Genomic DNA, 20,785 nt, shown 5'->3' on the forward strand with positions numbered 1-20,785 from the left:
AAATAATCAATAAAAAAAAAAAATATGAAGGGATCCCGAAGACCTCTACGGCCTACGTGCGCTTGTCACTATACTACTAGTGACCGCTAATTTACACACAAAAAGAAACCAAAAGCAAAATCGGACGCCACGCGCTGCTCGCGATCGTCTTCTACAGAACGGCGCTAATCGCCAACTTAATACTAACTGATTATGCCAAAAGATAAAAAAAAAACTAAACTGAAACGAGGCTCGTCGCGGCACCCGCGACCCTCTTCTAGGAACGAATATTTTTATTAGCGCGCACCCGAGCTTCACTATCTCTGCGCCGGCGGGACGCGGTCGCGAATTCGAATGCTCCCCGTGAGACTGCTCGCGACCTACACGAGAACGGAGGCTGTATCGGATGAAGTAAAATGACCCCGTGTAACGGATTTCAGTTACACTCAAACTCGAGGCAATGATGTCTCGGCTCAACCCGTGACTCGACTCGATCTCCTGGATCCCCCGAAATTGACGCTACTTCCTTACGCGCAACTCAGGCTACGGTCACCAAGCAAATGTATCGGCTAAAGAATCTCGAGTATAGTCGCTAACGCCAATCCTCACTGGCTGTCCGTCCTCGGCAAGCCTTTACTAATGATCTCTCGAGATTCTCTCGCAAGAAGGTTAACAGCGCTTACCGCTCTACATCAACAAGACAAAAGGGCCAACTCCCTCGTGGTCCCTTGCTGCCATTTTCCTCGCGATCACTCTATTCCCTTGAAACTCTCAAAACCAAAAAAACGCACGATCGCTGTGTTCGATAGTCCTCATTAACCGCCAGAACTAGAGTGATCTCGAATGGTCGCAACGCCGATCTCGTCACGCTAATCCTTCGTGACGTCATCACCCTAAGAATGCGCAACAATCGATCGGTCATCGATTTTGGGGATTGCGCAACTTGCCGCGCACCTGTCGTCGCTACGCGGCGCAGAACTTAAGGCTAGATAGCGATGTCGTCTCCCGCGCAGCTCTACGGAGTCCTGGGGTTGGGCGGGATGGTGCTCACTCGTCGCTAGCTGGTCTCTCGCGGTTGCCTTGGTTGGGCGTAGGCGGGGTGAGCGGGGAGGCTGCGGCGCGCCGGCCGCCAGCGGGAATCGCGTCCGCCTTGGATTCCCGCGCTGCAGGGATCTGCGTTGCCTCCCCCTCCGCAGCCTCGGTGTCCTTCCCGCAAGATCTCCGCGGTTTCGCCTTGCCTCGGAAGATGTTCGGCGTCGGAGTTGGTCGCTGAAGGGTAGCCGGTGCACTCAAAAAAAAATAAAAAAAAACAAAAGCCTGTAATATCTTGGTCGCAATGCGCTATTTCGTCCCTGTCGGAGCTCGGGTGCGTGACTCCAGTTCTGGCGCTCTCTAAGATCATTTCACGACTCGATTTTCTAAACCCTGATTCCGGGATCTCGCCCAGGGTTCAGGAAGTCTCTTGTAACGGGCAGGCCCAGCCGAACTGCCACGTTACAGTACACATGTACTGTGACGTGAATTTTTCCCGCTCCTCGGACACTCGGAGAAAATGACCGAGAACTTTCCGCGTGCACAATAATTTGGCGTCCACGATGTACCCTGGATCTAAAACAATATCGCAAAGTTTTTGTTGGGCGCCTGGCGTGATTAACACGCCTCGAAATCATTAATACGCTATTCCTCGGGCATATGCCCGATAGCTCAGTACCGCGGAGAAGGGAAGGGTAATTTTTGGAGAGAGAGAGAGACACTCGATATACACACGCTATTTAACAAAAGTAAAATAAAATCTTTTATTTCACAATAGCGGTGATACAAAACAAAAAAAAAAAAATATAATCCAAAAATCGCTCATCGCGAGTCTAAAACTAAACAGAAAATTACACGTAACCTACTCTATTTCTTACTCTAATGAGCTCGCGGCTCCCTAACTAAAACGTCACTCAACGATCACAAAATCCTCATACGCAATTCTCAATTTGCAAATTCGCCATTTGTTCTCCATGGCGATTATTGCTCGAAACGAAACTAAAACTAATTATTCGACGGTGCGCCGTCGGGCTACCGAACAGACGGCGTCCTCAATCTCACTCGAAATCTCACCCGACTCGGAGCTTCGACGCTACCGCGAGCTGTCCTAAATCTAAACGAATCCGTAAACGCTACTATATTTTAAACGCAACTAAAACTCAATGCTCAAACTTCTCGTCTCAACTGCTGCTCAACGCAACGGCAATTTTGACTATACATCACCTCAACTCGACTAAACACGATGTTAACTAAACGTAAACTTAACTAAGCGCAAGCACCACTACATTTAACTTCAACTAAACACAAGCTCAAAGTAACGCAACTCAATCAACATTATCTTAAATAACGGGTACGGAACTCAATGCAGGCGCAACTAAACGTAACCTAAACTATACGCAATCGCAACGCATCCGAACCTAATTCTTTTCAAAATCCTCCAAAACGTTACCCGCTAATCCGAGCACTCCAATTCGGCACTTCCCGGCCTACTCGAGAGGTGACACAAAAAAAAAACGATAACGCGGCTCGACCCGGTACGGCGAAATTCGGCTATACTTGATTTCACTAACGAGAAAGATTCAACTAAAACCCGTGACTCTACTCAACTTTTTCAGAAACTCAAAATTTACTTTACTCTAACACGCGTACTCAGGCTACGGTCATCAAGCAAAAGAATCGGCAAAAGAATTTCGAGTACTTCTCTACAACGCAAATCCAAAACGGCTATCCGTTACTCGGCAAGCCTTTTCGCAATTATGCTCGAAATTCAATCGCGGGGATAGAAGCAGCGCTTACCTTCTACATCCTTGCAACCCCCTTTCCATTCCCCTCGCGATTTTTGGACGACTCCATTGCTTCGCGAAACTCCCCCAAAACGTGACTACTAATCACGACCGCCAGAACTAGAGTGGTTTCAAAAACCTACTACCTGCCGCAACACGGATCTCGATACGCCATCCCACACGTGACGTCATACCCCCAAGAATACGCAATAATCGATCCGTCATCGATTTCGTCGATCGCGCAACTCGACGCGCACCTTCGATAGCATCGCTGCGCAGAACTTAAAGCTAGCTCGCAATCTGTAGGGATTGTGTTAGGCGGGGTTACACACACACCAACGACGAATACCTAGTTATGTATAAATATCATATATTTATTCAATGCCCTAAAACTATTACAGCCCAATAATCACTTTTGTCTGAACTTTGACCACGTGCTACAGCTGTGGCCTTTGTTTAGCTAATGGCGTCGATGAAATCAGTTTTCACGGTCAACGTCTGTTTCCGCCGACTCCGCTGCTGCTGGTTGTCGCCACCGCCTTGAGCACTGACGTGCTTCCTTGCGGTGACAGTCGGTACTGCCGATCCGGGTGCCACAGGTACTCCCCCTCCAGTGTCTCTGACGTGTGAGAAGAAAGACACTTTCTTTTTACCTGCTGCTATTGGTTGCTGATTTTCGTGTGACACCTCGTCGTTGGAGTAATGCGCAGGTTTCAAGCGCTCGATGTTTATATTTTTATGTTCACCGTTTACATTTATCTTGTAAACTTTTTCGGTGATTCGTTCAATCACCTCATGTGGGCCACTGTAAGGCGGTTCAAGTGGTGCTTTTACATGGTCGGTTCTAACGAACACATGTGAGGAGTTTTCGATGTTTTTCAGGAGGAATAACCGTGGTTTATTGTGGTGAGAGGTCGGCGTTGGACGTATTTCTCTCATCAACTCCCTGTGTCGTTCAACAAATGCTTGCGGGTTTGCGTTTGGGTCTTGGTGAACGAAAAATTCCCCTGGCACACGTAGTGTTGTCCCGTATAACATTTCAGCTGGTGAGGCTTTTAAATCTTCTTTAAAACTGGTACGAAGACCGAGCATGACACCAGGTAAGCTCTGCGTCCATGGTGTATCAGGTTTGCACATCAGGGCTGCTTTTAAGGTCCGGTGCCATCTTTCGATGATGCCATTTGCTGCAGGGTGGTATGCTGTTGTTCTGACTTTTGTTGCTCCGGTGAACATGGTGAGCGCCCTGAATAGGGCGGACTCGAATTGTGTTCCTTGGTCAGTCGTAATCGTCAGAGGTGTGCCGTAGTGAGCTATCCAGTAATTGAAAAGTGCCTTTGCTACTGTTTCTGCTGTCATGTCTTTCATGGGAACTGCGACTGGCCAGCGTGAAAATCTGTCGATTATTGTCAGACAATAACGGTAACCGTCAACCTCAGGGAGGACGATGATGTCAATATTTATGTGATTAAATCTTGAGTCGGGAACTTCGATGCTTGTGTGAGGTAGTCTATTGTGGCGTTGAACTTTTGCTTTTTGACCCACTATACAATCTCTGGACCATTTCAGCGCGTCTTTTTTAATTCCAGGCCAAATATACTTCTCTTTAATCAGCTTGCTGGTGTTCCTGCCGCTTAGATGTGATAGACCATGTATTACATCGAATGCGACTTTCCTCAGTTCAACTGGTATATACGGTCTCACTGTTCCCGTGGATATATCGCAATATACTGGAGTGTCAGGTTCAACGTTCAGTCGGTGCATGTTTAGTGATCAATTTGATCTGATGATGTTTTGCAGTTCTTCATCGTTTTCCTGAGCAACTCTAATAGTTTCAGCGTCGAGACGAGTTGGCATGTTAATTACATTGACACGCGAGAGCGCGTCAGCCACCACATTTTCTTCACCCTTCACGTATCGAAGATCAGTTGTGAACTGGGAAATGTAACAGAGTTGGCGAGCTTGTCTCGGAGATGCTTTGTGTGGCTTTTGGTGAAAAGCGTATGTGAGTGGTTTGTGGTCAGTCTTGATCATGAAGTTACGACTTTCCAAAATGTCTTGAAAGTACTTGATCGCTGCGTAGATCGCTAACAACTCACGATCATAGGTACTGTATCTCGTTTCGGTGTCACTCAGCTTCCTTGAGAAAAATCCTACCGGTGACCAGCTTCCGTCGACAAACTGTTCCAATGCGGCTCCGATACCTGTGTCCGATGCATCCGTAATTAAGGCGAGTGGTGCTGTGTTTGATAAAAACTTGGTCAGCGCTATAGATGCTATGCTGTCTCTGCACTTCTCAAACGCTTCTTCTGCTTCCGGAGTCCATTGTATGATCTGGCGATCATTTTTCTTTGAATCTTTCAGGTATTGATTTAGTGGTGCTTGCATTTGTGCTGCATGCGGTACTAGGCGACGGTAATAGTTTATTGAGCTTAAGAAAGTTCTCAACTCCCTGATTGTTTTGGGTTTTGCGTAGTTTTTTATGGCTTCTACACGCTCTTGCGGGGGTTTATAACCGTCCTTGTTGATCGTGTAGCCGAGGTATGTCACTTCTTCTTTCCCAATCGTGCATTTACTGAGATTAATGACATATCCGTGTTTTCGCAGTCGCTCGAACAAAATCCTCGTGTGTTTCAGGTGTTCTTCGTGATTCTTTGATTTTATAATTATGTCGTCGACAAATGCTTCAGCGAAATCCAAATCTCTAAGAATCTTGTCGATGTTGCGTTGAAAAGTCTGTCCTGCGTTGCGCATCCCGTATGGCGAATAGAGATGTTCAAATAAGCCAAACGGTGTCGTTATTGCTGTTTTTTCGACGTGTTCCTCTGCCACCGGGGTCAAGCTGTATGCTTTCTCCATGTCATACACTGACAGCACCGTTGTCTCGGGTGGCAATTGGATTAGGTTCTGTATCGATGGTGGTGAGTAGTTATCTGGGATAGTTTGCTCATTTAATTTTCGGTAGTCCCCGCATAATCTCCACTCACCTGATTTTTTTGGACGAAGTAAAATTGGACTCGCCCATGGACTCTTTGACGGACGGATGACTCCTTCTTTCAGCATTTTGTTAATTTCCTTTTTTGCTGCTTCCAGTTTTTCCCCAGCTAGTTTCCAAGGACGTTCTCTTCCAGGTTGACCTGTTGTGTGGACATAGTGCGCGAACTTTGGGTCAATGTCCTTCCTTGATCTCGTTCTCGGTTTTGTTATGTCAATAAATTCCTCTAGGAGGTCTTTGTATTTCTGTGAATATTCATTTTGAGGTAGTTGACTATCACAGAGTGTAGAGATACCGTATTCGGATGCTTGTTTGAGTTCACCCGGTACTTCTAAAGATGTCTTTGGGTCTATCAGTCTTCTTCTCTTGAGATCGATTAATAATCCATAATGAGCGATCAGATCAGCTCCTATGATTGGAGATTTAACATCAGCTATGATGAAATTCCAGTCAATATCTCGTCGAACTCCTAAGTTTAATGTGATATGACGTTGTCCGTAAGTGTTTATCACAGTTGAATTTGCGGCATACAGTTTTTGCGATGTTTGACTAGCTTTGTTCTTGATAGTCGTACGTGGTATGACAGATACGACGGATCCCGAGTCTATCAAAAACTTTTGATTGGTTGTTTTATCGTATACGTGGAGGCGTAATTCACGATTTATTGCATTGTCGCCCCTGGCCTCCGTAGACGACAGTGTTACAAGTTTCCCGGTTGATGGTTCGGGTTTTTTGGACACCATGGTCCGTGACATTTGTACGCAGCGTCCGCGAACTTATGATAATAATAGCATTTACCATCTGGGTATCGAGGGCGTGATCTTGATCGTGAACGTGGTCTGGTTTCTTGTGACTTGGTCTTGTTTGTTTCACGTAGGTCTTTGATGCTGATCTGGATATCACTGATCATTTTTTCAATTCTGTCTAGTCTCTCTTCGTGTTGTTTGTCTGCCGAGTTTTTAATTGCGCAAACTACTTGAGAGTTTGTAGTGTTTACAGCTGTGACATAACCGCCCGCAAACTCCATCAGCTTGTCAGCCATCTCCGTTAGATTATTCAGGTCTACGTCGTGTGCCACTAGTAGAATGTTTGTGACGTTCTGTGGTAGCAGACTCATCCATTTTGTTCTTAGTAGACTGTCGGTTGCTTCATTCTTGCCTAAATCTTGCATTTTACGCAGTAGCTGAGATGGTTTCTTGTCACCGAGCTCGACCTCGGACAGGAGTCGGTGCAGTTGGCGTTCTGATGATTCAGAGAAACGTTTTATTAGTGTTTCTTTCAACCGTGTGTATGACTGGTCATCTACTGGTTGTTCGATGATATCGGAAATCTCGTCCACTGCTTGTTGATCGAGAATTTCCATAACCGCGTCGTATTTTGTTCTTTCCGTGCGAACGTTTCGCTTACGGAATATTGATTCAATCTGCGTGAACCATAGCTGGGGCTTGCTTTTCCAGAAGGGAGGTAGCTTGTACGTAGCAATAGTTGCGATGTCAACTTGTGTGTTACCTGGTAATTGTCCTATGTTAGCTAGTGGGTCAACTACCTGTTGTTGATTTGGTGCGGCCAGGTTTGCTGTTCTCAACCGTTCCATTTCCGCTTGCATATCTGCGAGCTGCTTCTGGAGATTTTCTATCTTGTCTTGGTCAGTCTCAGACATTTTTCTTTTTTGTAATAGTTTTCCTCGGGGTCACCACTGTAGGGATTGTGTTATGCGGGGTTACACACACACCAACGACGAATACCTAGTTATGTATAAATATCATATATTTATTCAATGTCCTAAAACTATTACAGCCCAATGATCACTTTTGTCTGAACTTTGACCACGTGCTACAGCTGTGGCCTTTGTTTAGCTAATGGCGTCGATGAAATCAGTTTTCACGGTCAACGTCTGTTTCCGCCGACTCCGCTGCTGCTGGTTGTCGCCACCGTCTTGAGCACTGACGTGCTCCCTTGCGGTGACAGTCGGTACTGCCGATCCGGGTGCCACAAATCTCGTCCTCCGCGCAGCTCCATGACGTCTTGGCGGTGAGCGTGGTGCTCCCTCGTCGCTAGTCGGTCCGTCGCAAGTTCGCTGGTCAATTGTTGGCGGGGTGAAGGGGGAGAGGCTGCGGCGCGCCGGCCGCCAGCGGGAACCGCGTCCACCTTGGATTCCCGCGATGCGGGGACCTGCGTCGGCTCCCCCTCCGCAGCCTCGACATCCTTCCTTCGCATTGTCGCTAGTCCGCCACTTCGCAATTTCCTCGAATTCGGTGTCGACTTCTTGCCTGATGCCGTTGTAGCTCGAAAAATAAAAAAAAACAAAAAAAAAAAAACTTGAAATATCTTACGCTAGTCGCTAAGGTGTCCCCTCTCGTAGTTTCAGATGCGTGACTCTAGTTCTGGCGCTCTTTTTCAAAAACTTCGCGACTCAATTTCGGAAATTCCTAAATTTTTGGTTCCGCCCAGGGTTCAAGGAGCCCCTTGTAACGGGCATCAAAAATGCCACGTTACAGTACATAAATATAATAGCTTTGTATATAGCTTACGTGCAATATTTCTGTGATTTATGTTGAGTTAGTTATATGTATTACTGTGCTAAAAATTTGCTAGTCATATCGTTATAATTATATATCTGATTATTCATTCCAGGAATACTTTCTGCAGTCGGACCAGACTGCATGTATACCTATATATTATGTAAATATTCTATAGCCTATTTTTTCATTACTATCTGTGACCTGCACTCGTGACGTACTACTTTCCATAGTTTGCGCTTTCTATAGAATTTATTTAGCCATATAATGTATACAATGCTAGATGCTTTGTTATATCAATTTTCTCTATCAAGATTACTGTCATGTTTCACTTATATTGTTTCAATTTAATTTCTATGAGATCCTTCTCATATAGATTTCGTGATTATGTTTATTAAGTTCAAACGAGTTTAATTTTACTTTTACCATTTTATATTATTTTTTATCATTTTGTATTTGTTTGGTGCAAACCCGATCATGGTTGGGAGGTAGGGACGGGTTAGGCGGGTCTCTGTTTGATAGCGACCTCCACGTGGTGAGACCTGGGAGATTGATGATATTTTCGTTGTCATATCATGAATTTGCTCACAGCTATTCGTTGCATTTTCAATTTAAAATGACCTGTGACGACGTCTGGCCGGTATTCGTAAATAGTTACGTATTATTTTCGAGACTGTATTAGGAATAGCTCTCAGCCGATCAAGCTATGCTTTGAGCTGACTCAAGACAGTCCTGCAAATCGAACCTGACTATGAATACCGGCTATTAGACTATTACCAGTCACGTGATCGCATTGCGTAGAAATACGGACGCCGGCGAATATAATTTTCGTTGAAATATTAAGAATGTATATCTATATCAACATACGTATAAGGAATTCTACGTCACGTCAATCAAAAAATAACCTCGTATTTTTTCAATCTATTCATACTTTTTTTCACATGAAATAAAGGTAAAAAGAATCGACACGCATTTTGGTGTTCGTCCGAATTATGTTTGTTTTCGAAAGTTACAAGACAATCATTCAATTTTGATCCAAAAGGAGCTCGGATATATCCGGTTCTATTCGACGTAAAGACATCATTTACAGTGCATTCGGAAGGTGAACGAATAGGCTTTCATAAAAAAAATACAATGTTCAACGGTATTGAAAATCCCAATTTTTATAAACAATTCAAATGTTTGACGATTTTTACCTCATTAATGACAAGTTTTCGAATTATAAAAAAAAATAGTTTCGGGTTCCTTATTAAATTCTGTATTACTAGTAAATTTTTCAAGTGGAATCTGAAAGGAGTCTTTTTTTATTTTATATTATTCATCAGGTGCTGCGTCGTGCCGAGCGCGATACATTGGGCCAGCGGGTTGCCACTCAATGCTTTAACATGGGACCCTTATTCGACACCAGATATCACATCATTGCCAACATAATCGAGTTGAATAACGAAGTTCCTAAACCTTATAGAACTTTTTAGTGTATCGAAGCGCTCTCTGTAGCCAAACAAATCAGCTAACTGACCTATTCACAGCTTAAGAACTAAATTACCACACTTGTGCAACGAGTAGGAAATAGCATAACGGTTTAATTTTTGGCCTCATGTCCTCAAAGATCTACGATCGAATCCAGCGAGACACTAACAAATTTATTTCTTTTTTTTTTCCTATTAATTCAATTGGAAAACTATCTATAATATAAATATGTAAAATTAGGGGAAATAAGATAAAATAATTGTAAGTAATAGATAATAAAAAAATTAATAATGAATAAATATAAAAATAAATTTTAAAAAATGACATCGATACTCACCATCAAAATAATTAACAAAAATGTTCCTGCTTAAAAATACTGATTGAAAAAAATTCAAAAAATTTCTTTTATGTAAATTGTATATCTATATATCTATGTAGGTTTCGAAATCAGAGACTTGGTAATTTCGAGGAAAGGTGGAGAAATTACGACACGTGAAGTTGCAGTAAAATAACTGTAATTAAAACACACAAAATATAAGTTGACGTTTACAATTAAATAATATTACATTAACTTTAGTACCGCACCTGAATCAACACAATTGTCGGTATCTCGTAGTGATTCTATATTTCTAAGTTTTCTGTACAGGACTATGCCGTATGCCCGCTAGCGAGCGAATCTCTTGCTCCCACTGTGTCCTCCACTCGACGTCTCCTTCAGTCGTGTACATAACAGTTCTGTCATGTACTCGACTGGGAGATTAAGTTTGATAAGGTCAAACTTACATCCCCCCCCTTCGTGCCGAAGGTTTGGGAGATAAGTGGTAGGGAATTAGTTTGCTCGCATGGAAAATCTGGGATTCATTTTTTTGTCCCCTGCCTATCATATATATTAAGTTAGATATTTTTTTTTTTATTTTATAAGGACCTGTTCTAATCGGGTATAATTTGTTTCTGTTTAACTTGTTACTATTTTGTATATATACTAAGTCTCCTACGTTGTACTCGATATTAACCTTATTTTTATCATAGTAGGTTTTATTCTGTTCGTGAATCTTTTTTGAATTTTGATACGCTATTAATCTGTTATCCTTCAGTTTATCTTCGTTATTGTGATTGAGTTCGCTTGGTAAGATTGACTTATCTCTTCCAGTTAGTAAATAATTCGGTGTAAATCCTGTTGAACTGTGGATAGTGTTATTGTATTCTTCCACACATTCTTCTGCTATGGTGGACCATGGACGATTTTTGTTCTCAAATATTTTGCATCTTATCCTATTGACAAGCGTTTGATTGGTTCTTTCATTGAGACCATTAGAGAACGCACAATCTACTGCGGTGAAGACTAAGTTTATCTTTCTAGTTTTTAAGTGTTGTTTAAACTCTCTTGAATTAATCCCTGCGTATTGATCTGTAAGTAAAGTCTGTATTTCGTTCTTATTTTTTATTTGGTCTACTAATTTTATAAAGTCTTTTGCGGTTTGCGTTTTTGACGTCGAAATAAAAGCATATCTCGTGAAATGATCAATCAGCAAGTGTAGATATCTTTTTGTGCTTTTATTGCCTGCAAAGCCTCCTATTGTGTCTAATGCCACGATTTCGAATGGTTCGGAGGCTGGGCCCAGTTGTGATAGTGGAGCTTCGAAGTGACCGATTCTAGTTTTATTCTTTATACAAGTTTCACAGGAGCGACATATCGTTTTTATGTGTTTATGCATATTTTTGAAATAGATTTTGTGGGTAATTGTTAATGTTAATTGTTTTGTTCCTATATGTCCTTGTTTGTTATGTATATGTTTGATCAATTCAATGCCAAATTCCTCAGTTAACCAAATTTTTCTTCTATTATTCATTGCTTTATAAATTATATTATCTTCAATTTCGTATTTATTATCAAGCTTTAATTGTTTTTGATTGTCAATGATTTCATCTAGTTTTAGAGAGTTTACTATTTTTATTCTTGATGTTTCATCTTCTCTAGTGTCTACTTCTAATACTGGGTTACGTGATAAACAATCTGCCTCTAAGTTATTTTTTCCCGGGTTATATTGTATTTCAAAGTCGAATTGAGACAGGTAATTTAAAATTTGTCTCAATTCTGGATCATTACATTTTTTTATATTGAAGTTTTCCAGTGGTTTGTGGTCTGTGAAAACCGTAAATTTTTGTCCTATCAGATAGTATTGCCAATATAAAATTGCCTCTTTTATAGCAAGACACTCAATATAGATTGCTCTTTTTGTCTTTTGTGATTCTGTTAATTTGCGTGAGAAGAAAAATACTGGTTTTATCTGTCCATCTGGTTGGTTTTGTTTTAATATTGCCCCGACTCCTTGTAGGCAGGCATCGGTATACATCTTTATTGGGATGGCTGGGTCAAATATTGCCAGAATCGGGTCTGAGCATAAATAATCTTTTATTTTTTTGAAACTCTCTTGGCAACATTCTGACCATTTAAATTCTATGTTTTTCCTCAATAGATTATGGAGTGGCTCCAGAAGTATTGTTGATCTGGGAATATATTCCAGGTAAAAATTTATTTTCCCCAGGAATTGTCTAATGTGTTTCCTTGTCTGTGGTGTTGGAAAATTCTTAATAGCAATTACATTATCGTTTAACGGTCTTATATAATTATTTCCTATTTCGTGACCCAAATATGTTATTTTGTTTTGTGTAAACACACACTTTTCTAGGTTTAATTTGACTCCCTGTTCTTGTAGGGCTTTCAATGTCAGTTCAATATGTCTCATATGATCCCTGTAGTCTTTTGAATAAATCAAGATATCATCAATGTAATTTACGGCGAAGGCCTCTAACTGATTTTTCCTTATTATGCTTGACATGATTCGTTGGAAAATTGCCGGTGATGATTTTAACCCGAATGGTAAACAACACCATTGCCAGTGCCCATGATGGGTTACGAATGCTGTTTTGTACCTGTCTTTGATACGTAACGGAATCGACCAAAACGCCGAGTTCACGTCTAGCTTTGTGAAATATTTACAGTTTCTTGCTCGTAACGTTAAGTCCTCGATTCTCGGAAAAGGTTGACTTTCTGGGACCACTATTTTGTTCAGCTCTCTGTAGTCGATACATAAGCGAGATTTTCTTGCTTCTTCCTTCTTATATACTAATGTAACTGGTGCGGCGTATGGGCTACATGATTCCTCTATCAATCCCGTCTTCAATAATTGTTTAATTTGGCTTTCTATTTCAATTTTATCTTGAATTGAGCATTTATATGGTTTTTTTGCTATATATTTATTTTCCGTTAGTTTTATCGTTGCTTCGTAGTTTTTTACTGTCCCAATATCGAATTTCTCTTTTGCGAAAATTTTTTTGTGTTTCGTCATTAGATTTTCCAAACTATTATGCTCCGAGTTGATGCTATTTATTACATTTTTATTCGCTCTGGAATCTTCTTTTTTCTTTTGTTTTTCTTCTCCATCATTTTTTTGCCATATTCTCAGGTTTTCATCTTGACAAAGTTTGAAATCTTTTATACAATCTAAACCTAGCAGTACATCATCTCTGAATGAATTGCTTTTAATTATAAAAAATGTAAATTGTTTCGTAGTGTTAAATATCGTTACTGGCAGGGTAATCACACCTTCTGCTTTTGACATGCCTGAAATCGTCTCTATATTTCTATCCCCGCTTATATTTTTATTCAAATTCTGTTTTTTCCAAAACTTATGGTTCATCAGAGATATATTTGCTCCCGAATCATACAGACCGATGGTTGGTTCATTATTTATCAGAATTTTTAATTTTATAAGTGGGGTCACTATTCGTTTTTTGCTTCTTTCGTACAAGCAATCGCATCCTGAATTTCTATATTGTTTGCTACTTTAATTTTTCCGTTTTTATTTATTTTTTGGTGTGTTATTTTCGTGCGGCACAATTGCTCTGGATGAAATCTATTTGGGAAACCTACACTTTCGCAGTACGAGCATGGATTGTGTTTGTTTTGAGTCTTATGATTATCTTCGTTTCTCTCACTCGAGTTGTTATTATATTTACTTTTCATAGGGTCTATTTGCCTAAGTGTCGACATTAAATCCTCCATGTTCGTTAAATTTTTTTTATTTAACCGTGTTCTAATAAAGTTAGGTAACGTTATCACTATCAGGTTTATTTGAGAACTGATAGTTAAATTCGGATCCACGTCTAGTAACATGTTTCTTTTTTTTAATGCAAATTCCAAAAATGAACCGTTTAAATATTTAAATGTGTAAGCGTACGCGATTTCGGACCATGACTTTTGTCCGAACGTGTCTACGAATGAATGATTCCAGAGTTCCCAGGCGTGTGACAATGAGTTTGTTTTTAGGAATATTGCAAACCATTCCAAAGCTGGACCCTCTAAGAATAGCCTCAAAACTTCTGGGAATCTGTTTTCCTTTATATCGAGCCTTTTGCATTCTGTCTCAAACATATCTACCCATGATTCAGCATTGAAATTCTTCCCATTAAATTTTTCTAATATCATGTTTTTCGCAACTGAATGGATTGGTTTTTCAGTAGTAGGATTTTGCGCTGCGGTCGGTGAGTTATCCTGGGATTCTTCTAGATAATAACCGTTGAAAACAACATTACCTTCGTCGTCTAAATAAGTTTCTTTCAGTCTACCTTCTACCAGGGTTATGACCACTTTTCGGAACTTGTTGCGTGTCCTCAAACTTTTGACGACTCCTTTTGTCACTGCGTTTTCAAAAAGTTGTGGGTGTTGTTCACTCGTTTGCAGCTCTCGAGGAAATTGAAAAATTTCTGGTTGGCCCACCAATTGGATCGTCTTGACTTTAACTACAGTCGTTTTGGTATCTGCCGCCTCAGATGCGAAGTGGAATATCGCCTTTATATCACCCATTGTGTTGATTTGTAGGTTTCGAAATCAGAGACTTGGTAATTTCGAGGAAAGGTGGAGAAATTACGACACGTGAAGTTGCAGTAAAATAACTGTAATTAAAACACACAAAATATAAGTTGACGTTTACAATTAAATAATATTACATTAACTTTAGTACCGCACCTGAATCAACACAATTGTCGGTATCTCGTAGTGATTCTATATTTCTAAGTTTTCTGTACAGGACTATGCCGTATGCCCGCTAGCGAGCGACTCTCTTGCTCCCACTGTGTCCTCCACTCGACGTCTCCTTCAGTCGTGTACATAACAGTTCTGTCATGTACTCGACTGGGAGATTAAGTTTGATAAGGTCAAACTTACATCTATATGTACATAAAAAAAATTACGTTTAATTGACATTATTGAAAAAAATTCAAATCTCATTGTAGTGAATTTTTTTTCAATCAATATTTTTTATAAGGAGTATAACAAGTGTAATATAAAAACTTCAAATTCATTAAGTCTTGTCGATGAAGAATGGTAAATGGAAAGTAATAAAGTAATTTCTGTACTTTGGTTTATTAATTAAATGCCAAATATTAAATAACAATTTCAACAAAGTTAGAGATTATTTCGCAATTACATGTAGAATACGATTATAAACATACAATCATTATTTTAATGTATTTCATAGCTTATTAAAATATAATACAAGCAATTAAATTGCAATCATATACGACTTATATATCACAGCTATAACTGCAAGTTTGTAAATAATTATGTACTAATGACAATGATTACTTATGATAACTCAATATGCATTTGATCACTTGAAGCATTTCATTACAATGCAAATGTTATCGCGATCTTAAAACTAAACTTTAAATATAAAGTTGATCTTATAAATGAAAAAAAATATCACAATGAAGTTATAAAAATTTGATCACGATCTTACGACAATATCTTAGACATAAAATCGATTTTCATGGTAAATAAAATATCACATTAAAGCCAATGACTAATTAGTAAACATTCCAATAGTTTAACCACTTTATTACGGCCTTAAAAACAAAACTTTCTCTATAAAATTTATCTGAATATAAGTAAATATCACATTAAAGCTTATGATTAATCCTTGAAAACCCAAGCTTCTGAATCAACAATCATAATCAGAAAACTATAAAGGTAAGAACTAGTGTGGTGCTTTCTTTTTCTGATTTATTTAGCCACTCCTTTGAGTTGAAATATCTTAGAGGAACTTTTCGAACGAATCTCTTGCGGTTTTATTTTTTTGTTTCTCCGCTGACACTCCTCTTGGATAAGTATAGTAGCCAAGTTATTCGTGATGTAATCTCGGACAGATTCTGCGTGATTTTCTTTGATACATACATTCCTTTTTGAGTCGAAAAACATGTCGATAGTTGTCACACACGAATGAAAAATATCAAGTGCATGCAGTTGAGGACTTAATTGGTTGTTAAACATGTATACTGAGTCTTGTAAAAATTGAGTAATTTCATCGGAAAAATCAAGTTTTTCCACACATCCTTCAGTATTTGTCGAATATATAAACTTTTCACAGTCACCACAAAAAGCTTTATTCCGCAATTTTTTTAATAATCGTTCGTGGATTACTTTTGGATGTATATTTTCTATTTCTGAATTAAAAAAATTTTGAAAAATGCTTCTGAGTCATTTTCTTCTTCTACATGGAAGGTTGGAATAGCATCAATATCCTCAACTTCACATAATGAAGATTCAATATTTTCATACGTTAATGCATTCTGTAGAGTTTCAAGGTTCTGATCTGATGAAATGTAATCGAGCTCAGCTTGCGACCTAACTTCATTCGGTTCAATGATTGAGTTATTATTCATTTCTTCTGGCTTCTTAAAGATCAATTCACTTAAATTTATGAAATTTTCATTTAAGTGATCTTCGCTATTCTGATGATTTTGTTGTAATTGTAAGGTCGAGTATCTACTGAGTAGGAGAGTTTTAAAAACTGATTCAAAATGAGCGCAACATAAGTTATCATTGTCTCCTTGGTGATGCCTGATTAAGCCAAAAAAATTTTCGAGCTGATCCTGGGTTGTATTACGCAGATTGAATTCTGTGAGTCCACCTTCATTTAATAAGTACGTTGTTAACCCTATCAACGCTGTCAAGTTGTCCAAAAAGGCTTGCGGTGTCGGTGTCCTTATCCTCCTATCATTTTCATTTTTGAGCTTTTTCGAACTCCCGTACTGAAATTTTAAATTTTTGAAAGCGTTATGCAGTTCAACCCATTTCTTTATATGGCCAGATGTTTGTGAAACATTGCGTCTGCTACTGTTGAGCTTTTTGTCTTTTTTTTTCAAGTTGCTGCCATTCATATGATCGAACGCATCGTCAAATAATCTTAAAACTTCAGCGGTATCTGCGGCCGTCGGATATTTATGAGGATGCTTGTTAGCCAATGTTGTTAAAGCATCCGCTACAGTCGAGCTAAAAACCTGACTAGCAAAACAAACTTTCATTTTGTTGCTAGACGATGGAAAAATGTGTTCCTCAGTCACATTCGTAGGTTCGTTCTTATTTAAACAATAAGAGAATAGGTCAATGACATCACGCCAATATGCAGTCTTCCCGTTGATTTCAATTGTGTTACCTTCATAGTTCCACTTATTTTTATCTACTTCTGAAACTTTCCGCAACCAATCAGACCAATCACCCATGAAGCAGTTTCTAGATGTTTTTATCAGATGAGCAATATCCGATAAGATATATATTTTTTTGTCATAGCCAGCAATTTTAAAAAATACACCCTCTTTTCCACCTTCGGTTTCGTTCCGTAAAGAGTCCAAAGCTGTTTTATTAGCTTCGCCCTGATCTGTTACAACACCTACAACAGAAAGTCCAGCGTCTACCAAGTCTTTAATCGTTTCTTGTACTATTTTTTTTAAACCATCTGCATTGAATCCAGCTTTCGAAAAATGATAGCTAACAGGCTGTTCAAATGATGAATTAATCCCTATTATCATTCCAACCAACACGGAACCCGCAATCTCTGATGTTCTACTGCCACAAGAATCACTCGCAAATCCAGTTACATCCTTTGAACCGGAAGTGAAAAGTAATCTTTGCTTAAGTTTGGTTTCATCCATGACAAACATCACATTTTTATCTTCTGCTTTAAGCTGTTTGCATTTCTTTTTAATCCCTTGCATGACATATTCATTTGATCCCGGTTTCATAATCATTTTCGCCAGCAGCCTATTGTTTGTTCGTTTTGATGGTAATGATGGCATCAATGTTCTCAGATGTGTATAGCAACAATTTCCGTGTTTTGCAATTGATAGAGATATGAGTTTTTGTTCAGTGGAGTAGCGACGACCAGGAGATTTTTTATTTGTATTATTTTGTTCCATTTCAACAATTTGCTGTAAAGCTGGGGATTCACTGATCGTTGAAACACCACTAGAACTGCTACATTGCAAGCGATTGATGACCTCTTGCTGCTTTATAACAGTGCTTTCAATTTTATTACATCGTCGCCTTTCTTCTTGGATGATAGACAACAGCGCTTTTTTAGAAGGGCTTAGCACTACTGTACTCAAACCAGCTTGTTCCATAATGAGCTTGAAAGTATTCCTTTCGCTGGCATCTATATAACATTAATTAATCTTCAATTAAATGTTTTCATGGATTCAACTAAAAATAATATTATTACTAATATCTAAATATTCCTATCGACAGACAAACAGTTCAAAACTTACTAACTTATCACATACTAAATATTGTATAATAATAATTTTTATGTACAATTCTATTTATTTACGAATCCTTACTTAATAATGTAAAATATATACAATTGTACTATCAATCTAAAAAAATTAACTAATCATATAAATAATTATCCAAAATTTTCTCAACTTGCGAAAAAACTTTTTTTGTTATTGGCAAGGGAAGGTTATTAATACAGCTTTGCAACTTTTCCCTAAGTGACGTGCACATTCTATCTAGCAGTAGCATATTGTTGACATTTCCTTTGAACTGTGAACGATTTTCACCATGAGTTTCTTTCCTGTCTAAAAATGTACAATTCATTATTTACTAATGCCTGATTTAAAATATTGATTGAAAAAAATTCACTATAATGAGATTTGAATTATTTTAAAAAATTTCAATTCATCTCAATTTTTTTTATGTATATAGATATACAATTTACATGGAGCGAATTTTTTCAATTTTTTTCAATCAATATTTTTAAATAGGGATTATTAAAAAATCAGTATGAACAAATATCCCCATTAACAAGTGAATAACATTTATTCTATTATTGTTCATACTGTTTTTCTAATTATTGCTCAAAAAATATATTATGTAAACCAATTTATGTTTTGTATTGAGATTATTTTCGTTAAGTACCTGATGAACGAGATCGAACGATTCTTTTGGGTGTTGTTGATATTTTGATTGATAACTCTGTTACTGGTGAAGTAACACAAACTTTTTTTGTTTGTAACGATAATTCCGAAGATATTGTACGATGTTCCTCCTACAAACAAAGAAAAAAACGATTAAACGATTGAACGAAGAAAAACATTGTCCAGCAATGTAACTGTTACTTACCATCAATGATCTCGATCTTTTACGTGGTTCGGTTATTTCTCCCGAAACATAGCACACTTCCTCATGTACATCATTACGAAGCTTTTTGGTAATGTTATTTGGTTGCAAGTTTCGTTCTCCAGTTGATTGTTCAGTTTTACATTGACTGAACATACTATGAAATGAGTATTCTTTTGAGTTGCTGATTTCCTGGATCGGAACTTGCAGTTCTATGTAATAACAAAAAAATAACAATTGTATACAGTATTCAACTTGTAGTGTTCACAACAACATTGTGAACGCAACTCGTTGCTCGCGCGCCTTCCAACCCACGCGAGGCAACCAGCCTTTCACACTTCCCAATCACGCGACCCCGAAGAAAGTGTGACGTCACGCGCGCCGCTCACGCCACCCACGCAGTCGAGCGCGTTGCGTCATCAACCAACGTGGTCTCCCGCTGCCAAAGACCAACCGAGGCTGCAATAAGAGACGGCCGATCAAACCGATCGGCAGGACACTTCGGGTTCACCTCGTCCTGACAAACCCTACCGACGCTGACGCTTCAACGCCACGCCGTACCTGCTCTTCAACGCTACGCCGACGTTTGACTGACGCTACGACGTTTGACTGACGCTACGACGTTTGACTGACGCTACGACGACACTTTATAAGACAGACCGGACAGCAGACCAATCGCATGACGGATCCTGTTTATCTGGCTGCGGCCAGCCCACTGACAAACACATCAGCTTCAAACCCGCCAGTTCCTTGGATACTGCATCCGATCGAGATCCCGTCACGGCCTCTCACCAGACCTCCAGCCGTGATACTCTCCTTGTGGGATGTCCGGAGAGCTCGACTGACTTCACCAAGCTACCACAGACGCATCCCAGCTCCAGTCTCCCCATTTCCCGAGCCGCAGCGCTCGTTTGTGTCGACTGCCACCCAGACGACCGACAGCGAGTGGGAGTCTTCTGTAAAGACGGCTGAGAACCGCCGTCCCCCGACACCACCAAGCTCTCCAGAGAGCCGGTACACGCCGCCACCTAGGACTGAGACTGACCCCCCTCGACGGCCGACATCCTCACTGCAGCCTCCACCGCAATTTAAAAGGACAAAAACCATTCCTATTATCACTTGGCAACCTTCACTTTAACTGTACATATGTACATAAAATAAATAAGCTGTAAAAATAAACTCAAAACCACAAAACTCATCTTTGACTTCAGCGACCCACACCTTCCACGCGGTTCGGTCGAACTACGAGCTATAAATAGCGAACATTTATTGGTCCTTCGAGCCGGATACAGAGGACAAGGTCAACGCGTCAACAACCAAAGAGCAACACAGCACCTTCGTCTTTGTATATAACCACCCACCGCAATCATGGATCGCTCATTCAAAGAGCTGATCCGGAGCCAGACGGAGCTACATGGAAGGATCGCAAGGATGGTCGAGAACCTCAGGAAGACCGGCCAGGCAAATATTAGCGCCGGAGCCGTCCAAGCACGCATCTTCAATCTCGACAAATACTGGGAGAAATTCGAGAGTCAACACGAAGTTCTTCTCA

The 20,785-nt window shown here is 39.8% G+C and overlaps 1 protein-coding gene across 1 annotated transcript; it reads left to right on the forward strand.

Annotated features, from left to right (window-relative positions):
- Positions 1-19,912: 19,912 nt before the first annotated feature.
- LOC124212216 (uncharacterized) lies at positions 19,913-20,371 on the forward strand. The gene has a single exon (XM_046612091.1). The coding sequence runs from the start codon at positions 19,913-19,915 to the stop codon at positions 20,369-20,371; it is 459 nt and encodes a 152-aa protein (XP_046468047.1).
- The last annotated feature ends 414 nt before the right edge of the window (positions 20,372-20,785 follow it).

This window comes from Neodiprion pinetum, chromosome 2 (genome assembly GCF_021155775.2).
Source record: "Neodiprion pinetum isolate iyNeoPine1 chromosome 2, iyNeoPine1.2, whole genome shotgun sequence".
NCBI lineage: Eukaryota > Metazoa > Arthropoda > Insecta > Hymenoptera > Diprionidae > Neodiprion > Neodiprion pinetum.

Bases quoted from the DNA above. Each gene is read 5' to 3' on its own strand.
- LOC124212216 (XM_046612091.1), top strand. From the start codon at position 19,913: ATGACGGATCCTGTTTATCTGGCTGCGGCCAGCCCACTGACAAACACA.